A 20,189-nucleotide genomic window follows, 5' to 3' on the forward strand; every position below is an offset into this window, starting at 1 on the left:
TTAAGGACTTGAGTATCGTGCACAAGAATTTCTTCAGGGGATTTTTAGGTTGTTTCCTAAAGCATATTGTTTGTTTTGCAAACTGTGCTGGAGTATATTCTTGCTACACTCTTCACTTTTTTAGGTGTGTAGCAGATCTGGTAAGAACTAAAACAATATCTGAATGGTAGTTGTTTTTTTTTTCCCCCCTAAAGAAAAAAGTTGGTTTTATTCTTTTCATGTATCTAGCTGAAAGGGAATCAGACAGTAGTGTTTAGTAGAGGCACTCAGGACTTCAAAGAATTGATAACAATGATTAGTTTTGCTAACTTCTGACAAAAACCTTTTATTTTAGTTAGTCTTTAAATTATAGTTGTGTTCAAAGGTAGAGATCAAAGATCAGATATAAGAGTCTCTTGGACTAAGTGTAGGGTAAAAATCACTGTTCCATTATCCTTGAGAGATGTATAAGACTGTTCTTGCACTCTGATTTCAGTCCAGGAGGGGACACACATAAAAACATAAAATTAGTATTGTGGGTATTTTAATAGAGGTGCTTTAGTGTCATCATCTTCTTTGGGGAGTCAGAAAAGCCTTGACTAAGGAGGTGACTAGAAACCAAGATGAGTAGTTTTTTCAAGCTACAATTGGCAAACACATGGGGTTTTTGTGATTTCTTACAGGAAATGGCAACCTACTTCAGTATTCTTGCCTGGAGAATCCCATGGACAGAGGAGCCTGCCAGGCTACAGTCCGTGGGGTGGCACAGAGTCAGACACGATTGAGCACACTCAGCATACATTTATTGTGTACCATTCAATGGGGTAATAAAACCCACTGTTTTAATTCAGTATTGCTTTTTCTTTTTTCCCACCTTTGTGGTGAAATATTTTAAAGTTTCACAGCTGTGTCATTTTATTTACCTTTAAATATGTCATGATGTAGCTCTTGCTAAGTTGTTCAGTCACTGAGTCATGTCTGACTTGTTGCCACCACATGAATTACAGAATGACGGGATTCCCTGTCCTTCACTATTTCCCAAATTTCCTCAAACTCATGTCCATTGAGTCGATGATGCCATCCAACCATCTCATCTTCTGTTGCCCTCAGTCTCCTCCTGCCCTCAGTCTTTCCCAGCATCAGCACCTTTTCCAGTGAGTCTGGCTGTTTTGCATCAGGGGCCAAAGTATTGAAGTTTCAGTTTTAGCATCAGTCTTCCAATGAATATTCAGGATTGGTTTCCTTAAGATTGACTGGTTTGATCTTCTTGCTGTCCAAGGGATTCTCAAAAGTCATCTCCAGCACCACAATTCAGAAGCTTTGGTGCTCAGCTTTCTTTCTTGTCCAGCTCTCACATCCGTATATGATTACTGGAAAAACCATAGCTTTAACTATACAGACCTTTGTCGGCAGAGTAACGTCTCTGCTTTTTAATATACTGTCTAGGTTCGTCATTGGAGAAGGAAATGGCAACCCACTCCAGTATTCTTGCCTGGAGAATCCCAGGGACGGGGGAGCCTGGTGGGCTGCTGTCTATGGGGTCGCACAGAGTTGGACACGACTGAAGCGACTTAGCAGCAGCAGCAGCAGCAGCAGGTTCGTCATAGCTGTTCTTCCAAGGAGCAAGCGTCTTTTAATTTCATGGCTGCAGTCACCACCTACAGTGATTTTGGAGCCCATGAAAATATAATCTGTCGCTGTTCGCTCTTTTTCCCCATCTATTTGCCATGAAGTGATGGGACCAGATGCCGTGATCTTAGTTTTTTAATGTTGAGTTTTAAGCCAACTTTTTCGACTGTCTTTCACCTTCATCAAGAGGCTCTTTAGTTCCTCTTCACTTTCTGCCACTGGGTGATGTTATGTGCATATCTGAGGTTATTGATATTTCTCCCAGCAATCTTGATTCCAGCTTGTGAGTCATTAAGCCAGGCATTTTGCATAATGTACTTGGCCTAGAAGTTAAATAAGCAAGGTGATAGTGTACAGCCTTGACGTACTGCTTCCCCAGTTTTGAACCAGTCCATTGTTCCGTGTAGGATTCTAACTGTTGCTTCTTATCCTGTTTACAGGTTTTTCAGGAGAAAGATAAGGTGGTCTGGTATTTTCATCTCTTGAAGAATTTTTCAGTTTGTTGTGATCCACACAGTCAGAGGCTTTAGCAAAGTCAATAAAGCAGAAGTATATGATTTTTTTGAATTTCCTTGCTTTTTCTGTGATCCAGTAGGTGTTAGCAATTTGATCTCTGGTTCCTCTATCTTTTCTAAATCCAGCTGTACATCTAGAAGTTCACGTACTGTTGAAGCCTAGTTTGAAGGATTTTGAGCATAATCTTGCACATGTGAAATGAGTGCAATTGTACGGTAATTTGAACATTCTTTGGACTCGCCTTTCTTTGCGATTGGAATGAAAACTGATCATTTCCTGTCGTGTGACCACTGCTGAGTTTTCCAAATCTGGTGGCATATTGAGTGCAACACTTTAACAGCATCATCTTTTAGGATTTAAAATAACTCAGCTGGAATTCCATCACCTCTACTAGCTTTGTTCATAGTGATGCTTCCTAAGGCTGTGAAGACCCTTGTCTTCACAGTCCAGGATGTCTGGCTCTAGATGTGTGACCACACCGTCGTGGTTATCTGGGTCATTAAAACCTTTTTTGTACAGTTCTTCTGTGTATTCTTGCCACCTCTTCTTAATATCTTCTGCTTCTGTTAGGTCCATACCATTTCTGTCCTTTATTGAGCCCATGTTTGCATGAAATGTTCCTTTGGCATTTCTAATTTTCTTGAGCAGATCTCTAGTCTTTCCCATTCTATTGTTTTTCTCTATTTGCATTGATCACTGAGCAAAGCTTTCTTATCTCCCCTTGATATTTTCCTGAACTCTACATTTAGTTGGTTAAATCTTTCCTTTTCTCCTTTGCCTTTCGCTTCTCTTCTCTTCTCAGCTGTTTGTAAGACCTTCTCTGACAACCACTTTACCTTCTTGCATTTCTTTTTCTTAGGGAAGGTTTTGGTCACCACCTCCTGTACAATGTATGAACCACCATCCGTAGTTCTTCAGGCAGTCTGTCTACCAGATCTAATCTCTCAAATCTATTCGACATTTCCACCATATAATCATAAGGGATTTGATTTAGGTGATACCTGAATGGCCTAGTGGTTTACCCTACTTCAATTTGAGTCTGAATTTTGCAATAAGGAGCTGATGATCAGAGCACAGTCGGCTCCAGGTCTTGTTATTGTTGACTACGTAGGGGGTCTCCATCTTCAGCTGCAGAGGATGTAATCAGTCTGATTGCAATATTGACATCTGGTGATGTCCATATGTAGAATCGTCTCTTGTGTTGTTGGAAGAGGGTTTTGCTATGACCAGTGTGTTCTCTGGGTAAAACTCTTATTAGCCATTCCCTTGCTTCAATTTGTATTCCAAGGCCAGATTTGCCTCTTTAGTCAGTTCAGTCACTCAATCGTGTCCGACTCTTTGCGACCCCATGAATCGCAGCACGCCAGGCCTCCCTGTCCATCACCAACTCCCGGAGTTCACTCAGACTCAAGTCCATCGAGTCGGTGATGCCATCCAGCCATCTCATCCTCTGTCGTCCCCTTCTCCTTCTGCCCCCAACCCCTCCCAGCATCAGAGTCTCTTCCAGTGAGTCAACTCTTTGCATGAGGTGGCCAGAGTACTGGAGTTTCAGCTTTAGTATCATTCCTTCCAAAGAAATCCCAGGGCTCATCTCTTTCAGAATGGACTGGTTGGATCTCCTTGCAGTCTAAGGGACTCTCAAGAGTCTTCTCCATCACCACAGTTCAAAAGCATCAATGCTTCAGCACTCAGCCTTCTTCACCGTCCAACTCTCACATCCATACATGACCACTGGAAAAACCATAGCCCTGACTAGACGGACCTTTGTTGGCAAAGTAATGTCTCTGCTTTTGAATATGCTGTCTAGGTTGGTCATAACTTTCCTTCCAAGGAGTAAGCGTCTTTTAATTTCATGGCTGCAGTCACCATCTGCAGTGATTTTGGAGCCCAAAAAAATGAAGTCTGACACTATTTCTACTGTTTCCCCATCTATTTCCCATGAAGTGATGGGACCGGATGCCATGATCTTTGTTTTCTAAATGTTGAACTTTAAGCCCACTTTTTCACTCTCCACTTTCACTTTCATCAGGGGCTTTTTAGTTCCTCTTCCCTTTCTGCCATAAGGGTGGTGTCATCTGCACATCTGAGGTTATTGATATTTCTCCTGGCAATCTTGATTCCAGCTTGTGTTTCTTCCAGTCCAGCATTTCTCATGATGTACTCTGCATAGAAGTTAAATAAGCAGGGTGACAATATACAGCCTTGACGTACTCCTTTTCCTATTTGGAACCAGTCTGTTGTTCCATGTCCAGTTCTAACTGTTGCTGCCTGACCTGCATACAGATTTCTCAAGAGGCAGGTCAGGTGGTCTGGTATTCCCATCTCTTTCAGAATTTTCCACAGTTTATTGTGATCCACACAGTCAAAGGCTTTGGCATAGTCAATAAAGCAGAAATAGATGTTTTTCTGGAACTCTCTTGCTTTTTCCACGATCCAGCGGATGTTGGCAATTTGATCTCTGGTTCCTCTGCCTTTTCTAAAACCAGCTTGAACATCAGGAAGTTCACGGTTCACGTATTGCTGAAGCCTGGCTTGGAGAATTTTGAGTATTATACTTTACTAGCGTGTGAGATGAGTGCAATTGTGCGGTAGTTTGAGCATTCTTTGGCATTGCCTTTCTTTGGGATTGGAATGAAAACTGACCTTTTCCAGTCCTGTGGCCACTGCTGAGTTTTCCAAATTTGCTGGCATATTGAGTGCAGCACTTTCACAGCATCATCTTTCAGGATTTGAAATAGCTCCACTGGAATTCCATCACCTCCACTAGCTTTGTTCGTAGTGATGCTTTCTAAGGCCCACTTGACTTCACATTCCAGGATGTCTGGCTCTAGGTCAGTGATCACACCGTCATGATTATCTGGATCGTGAAGATCTTTTTTGTACAGTTCTGTGTATTCTTGCCACCTCTTCTTAATATCTTCTGCTTCTGTTAGGTCCATACCATTTCTGTCCTTTATCGAGCCCATCTGCATGAAATGTTCCCTGGTATCTCTAATCTTTTTGAAGAGATCTTGAGTCTTTCCCATTCTGTTGTTTTCCTCTATTTCTTTGCATTGATCGCTGAGGAAGGCTTTCTTATCTCTTCTTGCTATTCTTTGGAACTCTGCATTCAGATGCTTATATCTTTCCTGTTCTCCTTTGCTTTTCGCTTCTGTTCTTTTCACAGCTATTTGTAAGCCCTCCCCAGACAGCCACTTTGCTTTTTTGCATTTCTTTTCCATGGGGATGGTCTTGATCCCTGTCTCCTGTACAATGTCACGAACCTCATTCCATAGTTCATCAGGCACTCTATCAGATTTAGGCCCTTAAATCTGTTTCTTCCACTGTATAATCATAAGGGATTTGATTTAGGTCATACCTGAATGTGGTTTTCCCTAATTTCTTCAATTTAAGTCTGAATTTGGCAATAAGCAGCTTTTAGAAAGTTACCACAGTGCCTTTTGACTACCATCAACAGCTTCTTAGTAGTATCTAAAACCTAGTACATAATGCAGAATTTCTTGATTGTGTAGGAAAAAATGACACTTTTGCAGATGGCTTTTTTGAACCAAGACTTGAACAAGGTCCATCTCTTGTATTAGGGTAATGTTTTTTAAGTCTCTGTGAACAGTCTTCCACTTAAGCAGTAACCGAAGGTGCTGTAGAATTTCCTACATTCTGGATTTGGCTGATTGCCTGCTTTTAATGTTGTTTCTTCTATCCTCAATTTTTTTCCCACTACAAATAAGTAGTAGTTAGACCTAGAGGCTTGATTAGATTTGGACTTGAGGCCAGGAGGTCAAGGAAGCGTCATAGGAAGTACTGGCTGCTTTCCTTTGCTTCACACAGAAAGCGCGTGATGTGTGAATGCCTCTCCCTTTTAGAGATGAGTTTGGTCAATGGGTCAAGTGCCGTAAGCCTGCTCAGTGTGTTTAAGTTTCCCCTTCCCCCAACCTTTCACGTAAATGATTTTTGAGAAGATGACATTTAACCCAGAGACTGGAAATTTTAGGATGAGTCAGTCTGGTACAGAACTCAGTGTTCAAAATGCAGGGACAATGTGTGCAAAGGCCCTGTTTTAGAAACAGAAAAGATCAGTGTGGACAAGGTGCATGCAGTGTAGGGTAGAGCAGTGCAGGCTGCAAAGAGGAAAGGTGCTGTCTTTAAACAGTACCAAGCAGTGGAGTAGGGGCTGGCAGGGTAGGGTTGTTTGTTTTTTTAATCCTCTGGCTGTAGTGTGGAGTTTGAATTGAAGTGGGGTTAGAGACAGTTACGAATCTACTGCAGTGACACAGGCAAGAAGTAATATTTTTTGATGTGAGGAATTGGTCATGAAAATGAAGAGAAGGGGTGGTTTTAAAAGATTTTTAGGAGTCAAAATCCATAAAGTTTGATGTGATAATGGAGAAAGAGGGCGAGAGCAAGATGATGACTGAACTTTCTATTTTGAGAAGTGAAAGTGAAAGTCACTCACTTTCTGACTTTTTGCCACCCCATGGACTATACAGTCCATGGAATTCTCCAGGCCTTTCCCGTATCCAGGGGATCTTCCCAACCCAGGGATCAAACCCAGGTCTCCTGCATTGCAGGCGGCTTCTTTATCAGCTGAGCCGCAAGGGAAGCCCCTGTTTTGAGAAACTGAATGTAAAAGGATAAGCTTTAATCTTGGACAAGTTATTTGACTTATTTAAGCCTCAGTTTTCTCTTTTAAGGAGCGAGTAACGTACCTAACTCTGTTGCACTCAAAAGAGATTCCAGGTGGGAAAGGAAGAAGATCCTGATTTAGGTTCAAAGCCCATCAGCTGAATTCATTTCTCTCATATGTCCTTGAGTAGTGCCATTGCTCAAGGTATTTTCTGTCCTATTCTTTCCAGTATTCTCCCATTTAAATATCCTTCCACTGCTGTCTATTCCCTCTCATTCCTCCTCTGTGTAGTCAAAAGTAATTTCTCCTGCTCAGAACTACTCTGGCCCTTAAATCAGTATCTTTTTTTTTTTTTTTTACTGAGGCTCTGTTATAATTCATGATTTCAGTTAACTCATGTATGACAAACAATATGTAGTAAAAGCAAAATAATAGGAAGTGATAGATAATGAGATTTCGTAATCAACTGTTACATGCTGTTATGGATCTAAGTACTTTGTAAACTCCAGTTTTGTTTTGGTTCTTTTTTTGAATAATAATTATTGAAGATATAACTGTGCAATATTGAGACATAGAACAAAATACAATCATTAGAGGACAGTTGCTCTACAAATCTACCATATGTCCTGTCCCTCCTGAACCCTCCGCCGTCTCCCTCTCCAGTATCTTTTTAATGGCACACTTTCTGCCAGATGTTAAACCCTTATTGAGGCTTAGATTCTTCAGGTCCTGTTCCTGCTAAGTTGCTGGACTAGCATGACTGCTGACTCCATTCTCCCAAGTTATCTCTAGAGACACTATAAAAGGAAAAGACTGAGAAACAAGTGGGTGATGTGGGCTTTTTTGAATTGCTGGGCAGGTGGGGGTGGGGGGTGGCTGGGTGTTTGGCCTTAGACAGGATTCAGCCAGGCGTGGCTGTAGGAGAACAAAATCAGGGGAGAAGAGAGCTACTGGAATGCCCTAGTTTCTTCCCTGCCTCATTACCTTGGAATTACCTTTTTCCACACTTGGTGTGAATCAGCTCTGGTCTAGCTCTCCTCAGAAGTAAATCAGGGCATAACAGAAGTCTATACTTGGGAGGAGGGGTTGAGAAAAAAAAAAGTGATGGCTGACTTTAGACAGTCCATTCTCTGTCCTTTACCTCCTTATTTCTTGTTGTTCAGTTGCCCAGTCCTATCTAACCCTTTGCAACCCCATAGACTGCAATACGCCAAGCCTCCCTGTCCCTCACCATCTCACAAAGTTTGCCCAAGTGCATGTCCATTGCATCAGTGATACCATCCAGCCATCTCATGCTCTGATGCCCTCTTCTCCTCCTGCCCTCAATCTTTCCCAGCATGAGGGACTTTTCCAGTGAGCCAGCTCTTTGCATCAGATCACCAAAATATTGGAGCTTTAGTTTCAGCGTCAGTCCTTCCAATGAATATTTAGGGTTGATTTCCCTTAAGATTGACTGGTTTGATCTTGCTGTCCAGGGGACTCTCAGGAGTCTTCTCCAGCACCACAGTTCAAAGGCATCAATCTTTGGCATTCTGCCTTCTTTACAGTCCAGCTCTCACAACTGTACACGACCACTGGGAAGACCACAGCCTTGACTGTGTGGACGTTTGTCGGCAGAGTAATGTCTCTGCTTTTCGACACACTCTCTAGGTTTGTCATAGCTTTATCGTCTTCGCATTTCATGGCTGCAGTCACCATCTGCAGTGATTTTGGAGCCCAAGAAGAGAAAATCTGTCACTACTTCCACCTTTTCCCTTCTATTTGCCATAAAGTTATGGGGCCAGACGTCATGATCTTAGTTTTTTTAATATTTAGTTTTAAGCTGGCTCTTTCACTCTCCTCCTTCACCCTCATCAAGAGGTTCTTTAGTGTCTCTTCACTTTCTGCCACTAGAGTGGTGTCATCTGCATATCTGAGGTGGTTTTTGTTTCTCCTGCCTATCTTGATCCCAGCTTGTAACTCTTCCAGCCTGGCATTTCTCATGATGTGCTCAGCATATAGGTTAAACAAATAGAGTGACAGCAGACAGCCCTGTTGTACTCCCTTCTCAATCTTGAACCAATCAGTTGTTCCATAATGGGTTCTGTTACTTCTTGACTCTCATACAGGTTTCTCAGGAGACAGGTAAAATGCTCTGGTATTCCAATCTCTTTAAGAGTTTTCCACAGTTTGTTACAATCCACACAGTCAAAGGCTTTACTATAGTTGATGAAACAGAGGTAGATGTTTTTCTGGAATTCCCTTGCTTTCTCTTATGATCCAGCGAATGTTGGCAATTTGATCTCTGGTTCCTCTTCCTTTTCTAAGCCCAGCTTGGACATCTGGAAGTTCTTGGTTCGCATAATGCTGAAGCCTAGCATGCAAGATCTTAAGTATGACTTTACTAGCACGGGAGATGAGTGTACTTGTCTGATGGTTAGCCATTCTTTAGTACTACCCTTGGGAATTGGGATGAGGATTGACCATTTCCAGTCCAGTGGCCACTGCTGAGTCTTCCAGATTTGCTGATGTATTGAATGCAGCACCGTGATGGCATTATCCTTTAGGATTTTGAATAGCTGTACTGGAATTCCATTGCATCCACTAGCTTAATTAACAGCAGTGCTTAATCCTTAGGTCTCCCCAAATCCTTATCATAATGCTGTATCTCTCTGGGGAACAAAAGATGAATCCTTAGTTGAGCAGTGATTGTATGGGGTGGAGAGTAATTGTGGTTTTCTGGTGCTTGGGATTTCCTGCTTTAGTGCTTATTTCTTACCTTACTCAGCTTACTGTGACCGATATCGAGTGGAATTTGGTCTTCTCTGTATTGCTTCACCTATTAGAATAGCTTCTGTCCTCTATGGAAAAAGAACAGAATGTTGAAGAGCACAGGTATTTCAAGAGGAGGACAATGTATAGGCTTCTTGGAACAGAAATAATAGAAGAGATAGATCAAGGGTTTAAAGTTAGATAATCATTCTGAAAGAAAGAGGGATGATATTAGCAACTTGAAACAAGAATAAGCAGAGGCTGAGAGAACCAAGCAGCAATAGCAGGCTTAAAAATACAGTGGTTGAAACATTGAACAGCGCATCAAATGGGTGAAATAATGCAATGGATACAGTTGGACGAATTAGAATTCTAGAGTGAGGAAATATCCCAGAACAAAGGGGAAAAAGACAAATATATATATATATATATATATAAATGAAAAGCTAAAAGATAAGGAGAATAGGTATAGAGATACATCTGAATAATAGGCCTCTTAGAGGAAAAAAGAAGGCAATGGCAGTCCACTCCAGTAGTCTTGCCTGGGACGGAGGAGCCTAGTGGGCTGCCATCTGTGAGGTCGCACAGAGTCGGACACGACTGACGTGACTTAGCAGCAGAGAAAAAAAAAACGAAATGGAGGAAGTACTGAAGAAATAATGGAAAAATAGCTCTCTTAAAATTACAAAGGGAAAACAAAGTCCCTGGATGGAAAGGTTTCTTGGAGTGGTAAATATGAGAGGTCCAGGTTAAAAATACTTACAATAGGACTTTGCTGGTGATCCAGTGCTTTAAGAATCTGCTTGCCAATGCAGGGGACCCGGGCTCAACCCCAGGTCCTAGAAGTTTCCACATGCGGCAGGGCAACTAAACATGTGCACCAGAACTGCTGAGCCCATGCTCTAGAGCCCGAGAGCTGCAACTGCTGAAGCCTGCACGCCTAGAGCCTGTGCTCTGCGACAAGAGAAGCCACTGCAGTGAGAAGAGAAATGGGCATCGCAACAAAGAAGAGAAAGCCCATGCACAGCACAGAAGACACAGTGTGGCCCAAAAAGTAAAGTAAATAGTTTTTAAAAAGTTCTTCCAGTAGATGAAGTGAAATTGGTAGAACTACCCTGGGATCAGTGGACAAATTCACCATCATGGTGAGAGATTTCATTTTGTCCCTTAATTGTAGGTCAAACCTAGACAGTGTGTTAAAAAGTAGACACATTACCTTGCCAACAAAGGTCCGTATACTCAAGGCTATCTATGGTCTTTCCAGTAGTCATGGACGAATGATTGAGTGCTGAAGAATTGATGCTTCTGAACTGTGGTGCTGGAGAAGACTCTTGAGACTCCCTTGGACAGCAAGGAGATCAAACCAGTCAATCCTAAAGGAAATCAACCCTGAATATTCATTGGTGCTGAAGCTGAAGGTCCATTACTTTGGTCCCGTGATGTGAAGAGCCAACTCATGGGAAAAGACCCTGATGCTGGGAAGGGGATGACAGAGGATGAGATGGTTGGATGGCATCACTGACTCAATGGACATGAGTTTGAGCAAGCTCCAGGAGACGGTGAAGGACAGGGAAGCCTGTCATGCTGCGGTTCATGAGGTTACAAAGAGTTAGAGACAACTTAGTGACTGAACAACAACACAGTGTCTAATTTATGATATCAGGAAATAACGATAAAATTTTTTAAGTTGGAGAGGTAATAAGATATAGTAAACTATCACAAATGGAAAGAAGGATGCATCTGTACACTGAATAAAGGTTAAAAGAATACTGTCAACTGTATGCCATCAATTTTGAAGATTTAGACAATGGAAGAAGAAAAAAGCCTGAATAATATTTATTAAGCTCAAGCAGCGATTGGAAGTTTTCCCAGAAAGGAAATACTGGGTTTTATAAGTTTTGTAGGTGAGGCTTTCAAAGACTAGAACATCCGAGTTTTGTAGAATTATTTTTCTAGACTGTAGACAAATAGTGACTAAACAATTTATTCTGTTAGGCCAGCTAACCCTGACATTCAAATAAGACAGAAACTTGACAGTGGGAAACAGATTTATTACATAGAGACTTTATAACCTGTCCAAAGTATTAGGGAATCAAAGCCAATAGCACACAAAAAGAATAATATCCAAAACCAAGTTGGATTTATCTCAGATGAGCAGGAATTTAATATTAGAAAATCCATAAATTCAAAATTTTATCACATTAATAAAAGATGAAAAAAATTATGATCATTTCAATAGGTAAAGAAAAAGCATTTTCTAAATCACTCTTCTGTGATACATTTTTTTAAAAAATTTTAATGAAGTATAGTTGATTTACAATGTCATGTTTCAGTTATCCAACAGTGATTCAGTTTTACATATATATATAAATATAGATAGATACACACACACACACACACACACATTCTTTTTCAAATTCCTTTCCCTCACGGGTAATTACAAAATACTGAGTATGGTTATATGTAGGTTCTTGTTGATTATCCGTTTTGTATATAGTAGCATGTTTGTCCTTGATATATTCTTCGGTCCAGTTGCTCAGTCATGTCCGACTCTCTGCAACCCCATGGACTGCAGCATGCCAAGCTTCCCTGTCCATCACTGGAGCTGGCTCAAACTTATATCCATTGAGTTGGTGATGCCATCCAACCATCTCAGCCTCTGTCGTCTCTTTCTGCTTTCGATCTTGCCCAGCATCAGACTCTCTTCTAATGATCAGTTCTTTGCATCAAGTGACCAGAGTATTGGAGCTTCAGCTTTAGCATCAGTCCTTCCAATGCATATTCAGGCCTGATTTCCTTTAGAATGGACTGGTTGAATCTCCTTGCAGTCCAGAGGACTCTCAAGAGTCTTCTACAACATCACAGTTCAAAAACATCTTCCACACTTAGCTTTCTTTATGGTCCCACTCTCACATTTGTCCATGAGTACAGGGAAAAAACAGCTTTGACTAGATGGACCTTTGTTGGCAAAGTAATGTCTCTGCTTTTGAATATGCTATCTAGGTTAGTCATAGCTTTTCTTCCAGGGAGCAAGCGTCTTTTAACTTCATGGCTGCAGTCACAATCTGCAGTGATTTTGGAGCCCAAGAAAATGAAGTGTGTCACTGTGTCTATTGTTTCCCCATCAGTTTGCCATGAAGTGATGGGACCAGATGCCATGATCTTAGTTTTTTTATTTTTTTATTTTATTTATTTTTTTTATCTTAGTTTTTTTAATGTTGTGTTTTAAGCCAGGTTTTTCCCCTCTCCTCGTTAACTTTCATCAAGCAGTTGTTCAATTGCTCTTCACTTTCTGTCATCATCTGCATATCTGAGGTTATTGATATTTCTCCCAGCAATCTTGATTCAATGAGGAAGAAAAGGAACCCTCTGAAGCCAGTAAGGTATAACTATTAGAAAAAAATAGAGAAAACATGCTATATAGGTAAGCATTAGAAACACTCCCTTTAAAATGAGAGACAGAGATGCTTGATCCAATGCGTGTATTCAATATTGTATTGACAGTCCTAAGCAGTAATGTAAGACAAGCAGAAGAAATTAGAGGCACAGAATTGAAAAGGAGGGAATGAAATTTTTATCCGCAGGTGATATGGTCATTTACATAGAAAACAGAAGGATCTGTAGACAAAATTATGAGTTTAGCAAGGTGACTGGATATGTTTGCTGAAAGTCATTTTTATTTCTGTATATATTTAAAACCCACTAAAAACAGTGAACGAGAAGGCATCACAGTAGTATAAGAATATCAACTTAAGAAATCAGCTTAAAACAAATATGCTAGACCTCTAAAGGGAAAGTTGAAGACTTAATAGATATTAAATAAAACCTTAATAAATATAGGAATATGTCATGTTAATGATTGGAAAACAATTTGAGCAGGGATTTTCATGGAGCTTGATGATGCTAAATTTTGTATGGAAGAGTTAAGGGCCAAGAATAGCTTGTCACTTCTAAAAAGGAGTGGCTGGGGACTTGCCCTGTAGGATAACAAGACTCATGATTAGATGTAAGGATTAGATGTGGAGTTGTATAGACAGAAAGATCATCTAGCAGGCTAGAATAGAGAACTTGTGAACACCAGTATGTGTTGCTACATAACAAAGGTGGCTGTCAGTCAAGAAAGTATTCAGCAGATAGAACAGGAAAAAAAATGGCCATCCATATGTTGGTGAAAATGAGACCTTGAAGAGGCAGAGACCATTGACTAAAAAAGAGAATATTGATAAATATAAATTTGAGTTCATTAAAATTAAGTTTTTGCCCATAAAAGTTTTTTTCCCACCTAGAAAATGGAAAGGACATTAAAATCAGGAGAAGATATTTGCAGGACATTATATTGACAAAGGGTTGATATTAAAAATATACAAAGAACTATTGCAAATTGATTGACAAAAAATCAATTAGAAAAGTGTATAAAAGAACATTTCACAAAAGAGGAAATATACATGGCTGATAAATATGTGGAGATAACATCATTAGTGATCAGGTAACTAACTATATACCAAACACATACCTGTTTGGGAAAATTCCTGGAATTACATATAATGTACTTCTTTTTTGTAAGTTGAAAGCAACCAAACTAAAAATATGTATTTTTTTAGGATTCCATTTTGATGCAGTGAAGTGCTTAAAAAGAAAGGAGAAAATCGAAACAGGATTCAGAATGATTGTTTGGAGGAGGCAGGGGATGGTAGGAGAGAACCTTATGGTTAAATGTAGATTGTTGTCAGTCACAGTTTGTGGATGTTTATTGAATTATTTAAATAATCAGGTAAAAGTGGGTCAGGGCCTTTCTGTGTGGTCTCCAGTAGGATAGCCAGTGGGGAGATGTGGTTCATTGGGGGCCATTTTTGGAAACCGTCCAAACTATTACTAATATTTATATTCACCATCCTGTTCTACTGTGTATATAATTGACAATTTAGGCACTGGGGATATATTAGTGAACAAATAAGTATACATTCCTTCCCACTTAGAGCTTATGTCTTACATGATAAAAATTAAACTATATAATAGGTTGATAACAAGGACAGTGAAGAAGAGAGGAATAAATCAGGGAAGGAGATAGGGAATACTGGGAGGTTGGGAGTTGCAGTTTCAAAAATGTATTGTCTTTAGAAGGCCTCAATGATAAACTGACATTTAAGCAGAGACAAAAGGAACAGGTTTAGGAGCCAGAGGGGCAAGGGTGGAGCAAGGAAACCTTTAGGAACTAAGGCAGTTCAGAGATGGGCAGTTTGGTTCAGTTCAGTCCCTCAGTCGTGTCCGACTGTTTGCGACCCCATGAATCGCAGCACGCCAGGCCTCCCTGTCCATCACCATCTCCTGGAGTTCACCCAGACTCACGTCCATCGAGTCAGCGATGCCATCCAGCCATCTCATCCTCTGTCGTCCCCTTCTCCTGCCCCCAATCCCTCCCAGCATCAGAGTCTTTTCCAATGAGTCAGCTCTTCGCATGAGGTGGCCAAAGTACTGGAGTTTCAGCTTCAGCATCATTCCCTCCAAAGAAATCCCTGGGCTGATCTCCTTCAGAAAGGACTGGTTGGATCTCCTTGCAGTCCAAGGGACTCTCAAGAGTCTTCTCCAACACCACAGTTCCAAAGCATCAATTCCTCGGCGCTCAGCCTTCTTCACAGTCCAATTCTCACATCCATACGTGACCACAGGAAAAACCATAGCCCTGACTAGACGGACCTTTGTTGGCAAAGTAATGTCTCTGCTTTTGAATATGCTATCTAGGTTGGTCATAACTTTCCTTCCAAGGAGTAAGCGTCTTTTAATTTCATGACTGTAGTCACCATCTGCAGTGATTTTGGAGCCCCAAAAAATAAAATCTGACACTGTTTCCACTGTTTCCCCATCTATTTCCCATGAAGTGATGGGACCGGATGCCATGATCTTCGTTTTCTGAATGTTGAGCTTTAAGCCAACATTTTCACTCTCCTCTTTTCACTTTCATCAAGAGGCTTTTTAGTTCCTCTTCCCTTTCTGCCATAAGGGTGGTGTCATCTGCACATCTGAGGTTATTGATATTTCTCCTGGCAATCTTGATTCCAGCTTGTGCTTCTTCCAGCCCAGCGTTTCTCATGATGTACTCTGCATAGAAGTTAAATAAGCAGGGTGACAATATACAGCCTTGACGTACTCCTTTTCCTATTTGGAACCAGTCTGTTGTTCCATGTCCAGTTCTAACTGTTGCTTCCTGACCTGCATACAGATTTCTCAAGAGACAGGTCAGGTGGTCTGGTATTCCCATCTCTTTCAGAATTTTCCACAGTTTATTGTGATCCATACAGTCAAAGGCTTTGGCATAGTCAATAAAGCAGAAATAGATGTTTTTCTGGAATTCTCTTGCTTTTTCCACGATCCAGCGGATGTTGGCAATTTGATCTCTGGTTCCTCTGCCTTTTCTAAAACCAGCTTGAACATCAGGAAGTTCACGGTTCACGTATTGCTGAAGCCTGGCTTGGAGAATTTTGAGTATTATACTTTACTAGCGTGTGAGATGAGTGCAATTGTGCGGTAGTTTGAGCATTCTTTGGCATTGCCTTTCTTTGGGATTGGAATGAAAACTGACCTTTTCCAGTCCTGTGGCCACTGCTGAGTTTTCCAAATTTGCTGGCATATTGAGTGCAGCACTTTCACAGCATCATCTTTCAGGATTTGAAATAGCTCCACTGGAATTCCATCACCTCCACTAGCTTTGTTCGTAGTGATGCTTTCTAAGGCCCACTTGACTTCACATTCCAGGATGTCTGGCTCTAGGTCAGTGATCACATCATCATGATTATCTTCGTCATGAGGATCTTTTTTGTACAGTTCTTCTGTGTATTCTTGCCACCTCTTAATATCTTCTGCTTCCGTTAAGTCCATACCATTTCTGTCCTTTATCGAGCCCATCTTTGCATGAAATGTTCCCTGATATCTTTAATCTCCTTGAAAAGATCTCTAGTCTTTCCTATTCTGTTGTTTTCCTCTATTTCTTTGCATTGATCGCTGAGGAAGGCTTTCTTAATATAGTAATAATGGAAATAGTGACACGTTTTATTTTGAAGATACACCTTCCGATTTGTGAAGGGTGAGAGAAAAAAGGAATCACGGATAGCTTCCAGGTCCCTGACCTGCGTAAGTGCGGCCATTGGAGACTAGGACTAGTAGGTTCAGGGAGATGAGGGTTTTTTTTTTTAATAGCTTTGAAATGCCACTTAAAAACTAGCTGTTTTAGGGCTTCCCTGGTAGTCCATAGGTTACAAGCCTGCCTTACAGTGCAGGAACACTGGCTTGATCCCTGGTCCAGGAAAATCCCACATGTTCGAGGACAGCTAAGACCATGGTGCCACAACTACTGAGCCCACACACCGCAGCTGCTGAGACCTGTGTGCCCTGGAGCCTGTGCCCTGCAACAAGAGAAGCCCTCACACTCCAACTAGAGAGCCCTCGAGCAACAATGGAGAGCCAGCGCAGCCATAAATTCATTAAGAAAAAAAAACTAGCTGCTTTAAAATGACAAGTTATGTACCGTTTGACTTCCATTTTATAACAAGGGAAGCTGATAGAGGGTTGAATTTAAATAATTTAGGATAGCACTAAAAAAATATTTAGTTTTGACTGCATTGGATCTTAGTTGTAGAGTCTTCGAATGTGTCGTGGGCTCTTTGTTGCGATGCGCAGGCTTGTGGTGGCTGGGCTCCAGAGCCCCACAGCGTGAGGGATCTTAGTTCCCTGACCTGGGATCAAACCTGTGTCCCCTGTGTTGGAAGGCAGGTTCTTAACCTCTGGACCACCAGGGAAGTCCTGAGGGTTGAATTTATACTTTGTTGTCTTTAATAAGTCTTGTCAGAAGAGTGAGGAGTCTTGTTACCTGCAAGCCGGACTCTGTTGATTTTATTTTATTTATAAATTTCGCTGACTTTTATCAGCTTTTTACTAGAAAAAGTTCTGAGGGTAAACACAAGTTTATTTAAAATTTTTTTCTTTCTCTAGTTTTTTTTTTTTAATAGAGATCTATTTAATTTTGACTGTGGTAGGTCTTGGTTGCTGCATGCAGGCTTTCTCCAGTTGGGGCAGGTGGGAGTGGCCCTTTGTCCGGTGTGTGGTGGCTTCTCTTGTCATGGGCTCTAGGCCTGCAGGCTGTAAGTAGTTGCAGCGCGGGCTCGGTCGTTGTTGTGCATGGGCTTGGTTGCTCTGTGGCACGTGGGATCTTCCTTGACCGGAAATTGAACCAGTGTTCCCTGGATTGCAAGCTGGATTCTTAACCACTGGACCATCAGGGAAACCCCTGTAGGGTTTTTGTTTTGTTTTGTTTTAAAGGACAAGAGATAAAAGGTGAAAAATAATTAAACCTTACTTTTATTTCAATTCCTGTATCTCTCCTTTGATGTTGTATGTCCAGCTTGGTTTAACCCATTTTATAGGTATTCAGTTGCTATATACTCTTCGGGCTTGGCACATTTTAAAAGCTGTTTTAACTGATACTGAATATTTTGACTTTAACTTTTCCTGTGGTCTCTTGCCAAGACATGTTTCAACATGTTGCAGAGGTTTTCCTAGGCCTGCTCTTGGAATCTTAACCCTGTTACTTAATCTTGGTAATTCCCTCAGCCCTGCATCTGTCTCCTAGGGGGTGCTCTTGAGCACTGTCCAAAAGAGGAGGCGATACTAGAGAACTATGTGATCTACAGGGGAGGTAATGATTGTAAGTTTCACTTTCAGCTAAAATAGTGTACTCATCATCATCAGTGTAGAGGTTGGAACATGCCTGAACTGATTTCTCTTGCAGACTTCACTTGAGGGAAGTATAGATGGTTTTTACTCTTAATTATGTTCTTCCGTTTTTTGCAGAATCAACTGGAAAGTGATCAGAAGAACCGCAGCAAGGGTATATTGCACTTGCGTAGGGTGCTCTGATATATGTGTCTTTTTTTACTTCTGCTTGCTGCTTTTCTTTTTGGTATATCCTAAAGAGAATTTTCTACTTTAGAAGATATTTTATAATTTTTTTTCCGTTTAAACTTAACAGCAGACTTCACGTCACTTCACTGCCAAAATGACATCGTTTTCCACCTCTGCCCCATGTTCAGCATCTGACAGTGCTCGCAGGATCTCTCCAGAACAAACCAATCAGGTAAATTATTTTTAGGCATTCCTGTTTTTCTTCAAGTTTTTGAATAGATAGGGGCATGTAGCTGACTTCACTGACTAGGATTTTATGTAGAGCAGAAAAGATTACTTTTTAAATGTCATAAATAGCATCAGTGCTCATAAATTTGAATTGATCATCTGTTAAATAAATATTTAAAGGTTACAGATTGCTCAAAATGGCACATTTTAAACACCACCCTGCTTTAGGATATGACTGGCTAGTGGAGAATTTGGGGCCAAGTTATATATTTGTCTTCTTTCTCACTTCATTGTAGCTAGTTTGTTTTCTTTAAAAATCAGTTTTAAATTGTAATTATAGCAAGTGTATTCTTATAAAAAAATTCAATTTATCACATTTTATCTGTAGAGATTCCTGTGACCATCTCCTCCTTTCTTCCCTCAAAGTTCTCGCCCCCTAAGATAACACTGTTACCAATTTGGTGTGTCGTGTTCCAGATTTTTTCCTTTAACATGAAAATAAAAAATTTTGTTTATTATTTGATATGTATTGCACCATATATAGTATTATGTACCTTAGTTTATGATAAAGCTGGAATTTGGATTTGATAAGGGAAAATGTGGCTTATGTAATAAAGGGCTTTTTCTTAATTGGCCATCTCTAGACGGAAACAAAGGAAGACCTCAAACCTTAAACAAAAAAGAGATAGATTTAATGTAAAAAGTGAAATGATAAAAAATATTAGAAGGACATTTAGGAGATGTTGTAAAACTTTAGAATAAGAGCAACTTTAAGACAAAACCTAAGAGGCTGTAAGAGGAAGAAAGAAACAAATTTAATCATATAAATTGAAAAAAATTAAATTGTTTGACTAAAGATATACTCCACAATCAGACTCAGGAGATGGCAGAGTCACTATTCCTTATATGTGTATACCACACCCTGTCCATTCATCTGTCAGTGGTATTTAGGTTGTTTCCATATTTTGGCTATTACGAATAATGCTGCTATGAATAGTGGTGTACAGATACTTACTTGAGTCCCTGCTTTCAGTTCTTTTGGATTTATACCTAGAAGTGGAACTGCTGGGTCATACGGTAATTCTATGTTTAACTTCTTGAGTAACTGCCAAACTGTTTTTCACAGTTGCTGCACCATTTTACATTCCCATTAGCAGTGCATAAGGGTTCCAGTTTCTTTATATCCTCTCCAACACTTTGTTATAGCCATCCTAGTGGATATGAACATGCTGTCTTTTGAAAATGTGATTTTTCAGAAAATCAGCAAGTAATAGTCTGATCATCCGTAGTTACTAGATGCTAAATGTCTACCAGGGTTTGTTAAAAAAAAAAAAAAAGTTTAAGGTTTGTTTTTCCCTTGGATTTCAGAGACCACTCTGATTGAAATGTAAATAGCAAGTTTATTCTATGTTTATATCAGGTACGACCAAAACTGCCTCTTTTGAAGATTTTGCAAGCAGCAGGTGCACAAGGTGAAATGTTCACTGTTAAAGAGGTAAGCTGGGACTCCCCTAGTGGCCCAGGGGTTAAGACTTTGGCTTCCGGTGCGGAGGGTGTGGGCTCAGTCCCT

The 20,189-nt window shown here is 40.5% G+C and overlaps 1 protein-coding gene across 6 annotated transcripts in view; it reads left to right on the top strand.

Annotated features, from left to right (window-relative positions):
• The window catches only part of MDM4 (MDM4 regulator of p53), a 51,913-nt gene that overhangs the window by 3,664 nt on the left and 28,060 nt on the right, over positions 1 to 20,189 (top strand). For 4 of the 6 annotated variants that reach the window (XR_011560696.1, XM_070767775.1, XM_019976601.2 and 1 more), the window contains 2 exons: positions 18,519 to 18,623; positions 20,040 to 20,114. Coding sequence is in view for 5 of the 6 variants with exons in the window: in XM_070767775.1 (XP_070623876.1) it covers positions 18,546 to 18,623; positions 20,040 to 20,114 (153 nt within the window). In the remaining variant the exon portion in view is untranslated. The remainder of the gene's footprint in view (positions 1 to 18,518; positions 18,624 to 20,039; positions 20,115 to 20,189) is intronic. The other 2 variants (XM_070767776.1, XM_019976602.2) reach the window with 1 other exon arrangement.

Source organism: Bos indicus, chromosome 16 (genome assembly GCF_029378745.1).
Source record: "Bos indicus isolate NIAB-ARS_2022 breed Sahiwal x Tharparkar chromosome 16, NIAB-ARS_B.indTharparkar_mat_pri_1.0, whole genome shotgun sequence".
Classification (NCBI taxonomy): Eukaryota; Metazoa; Chordata; class Mammalia; order Artiodactyla; family Bovidae; genus Bos; species Bos indicus.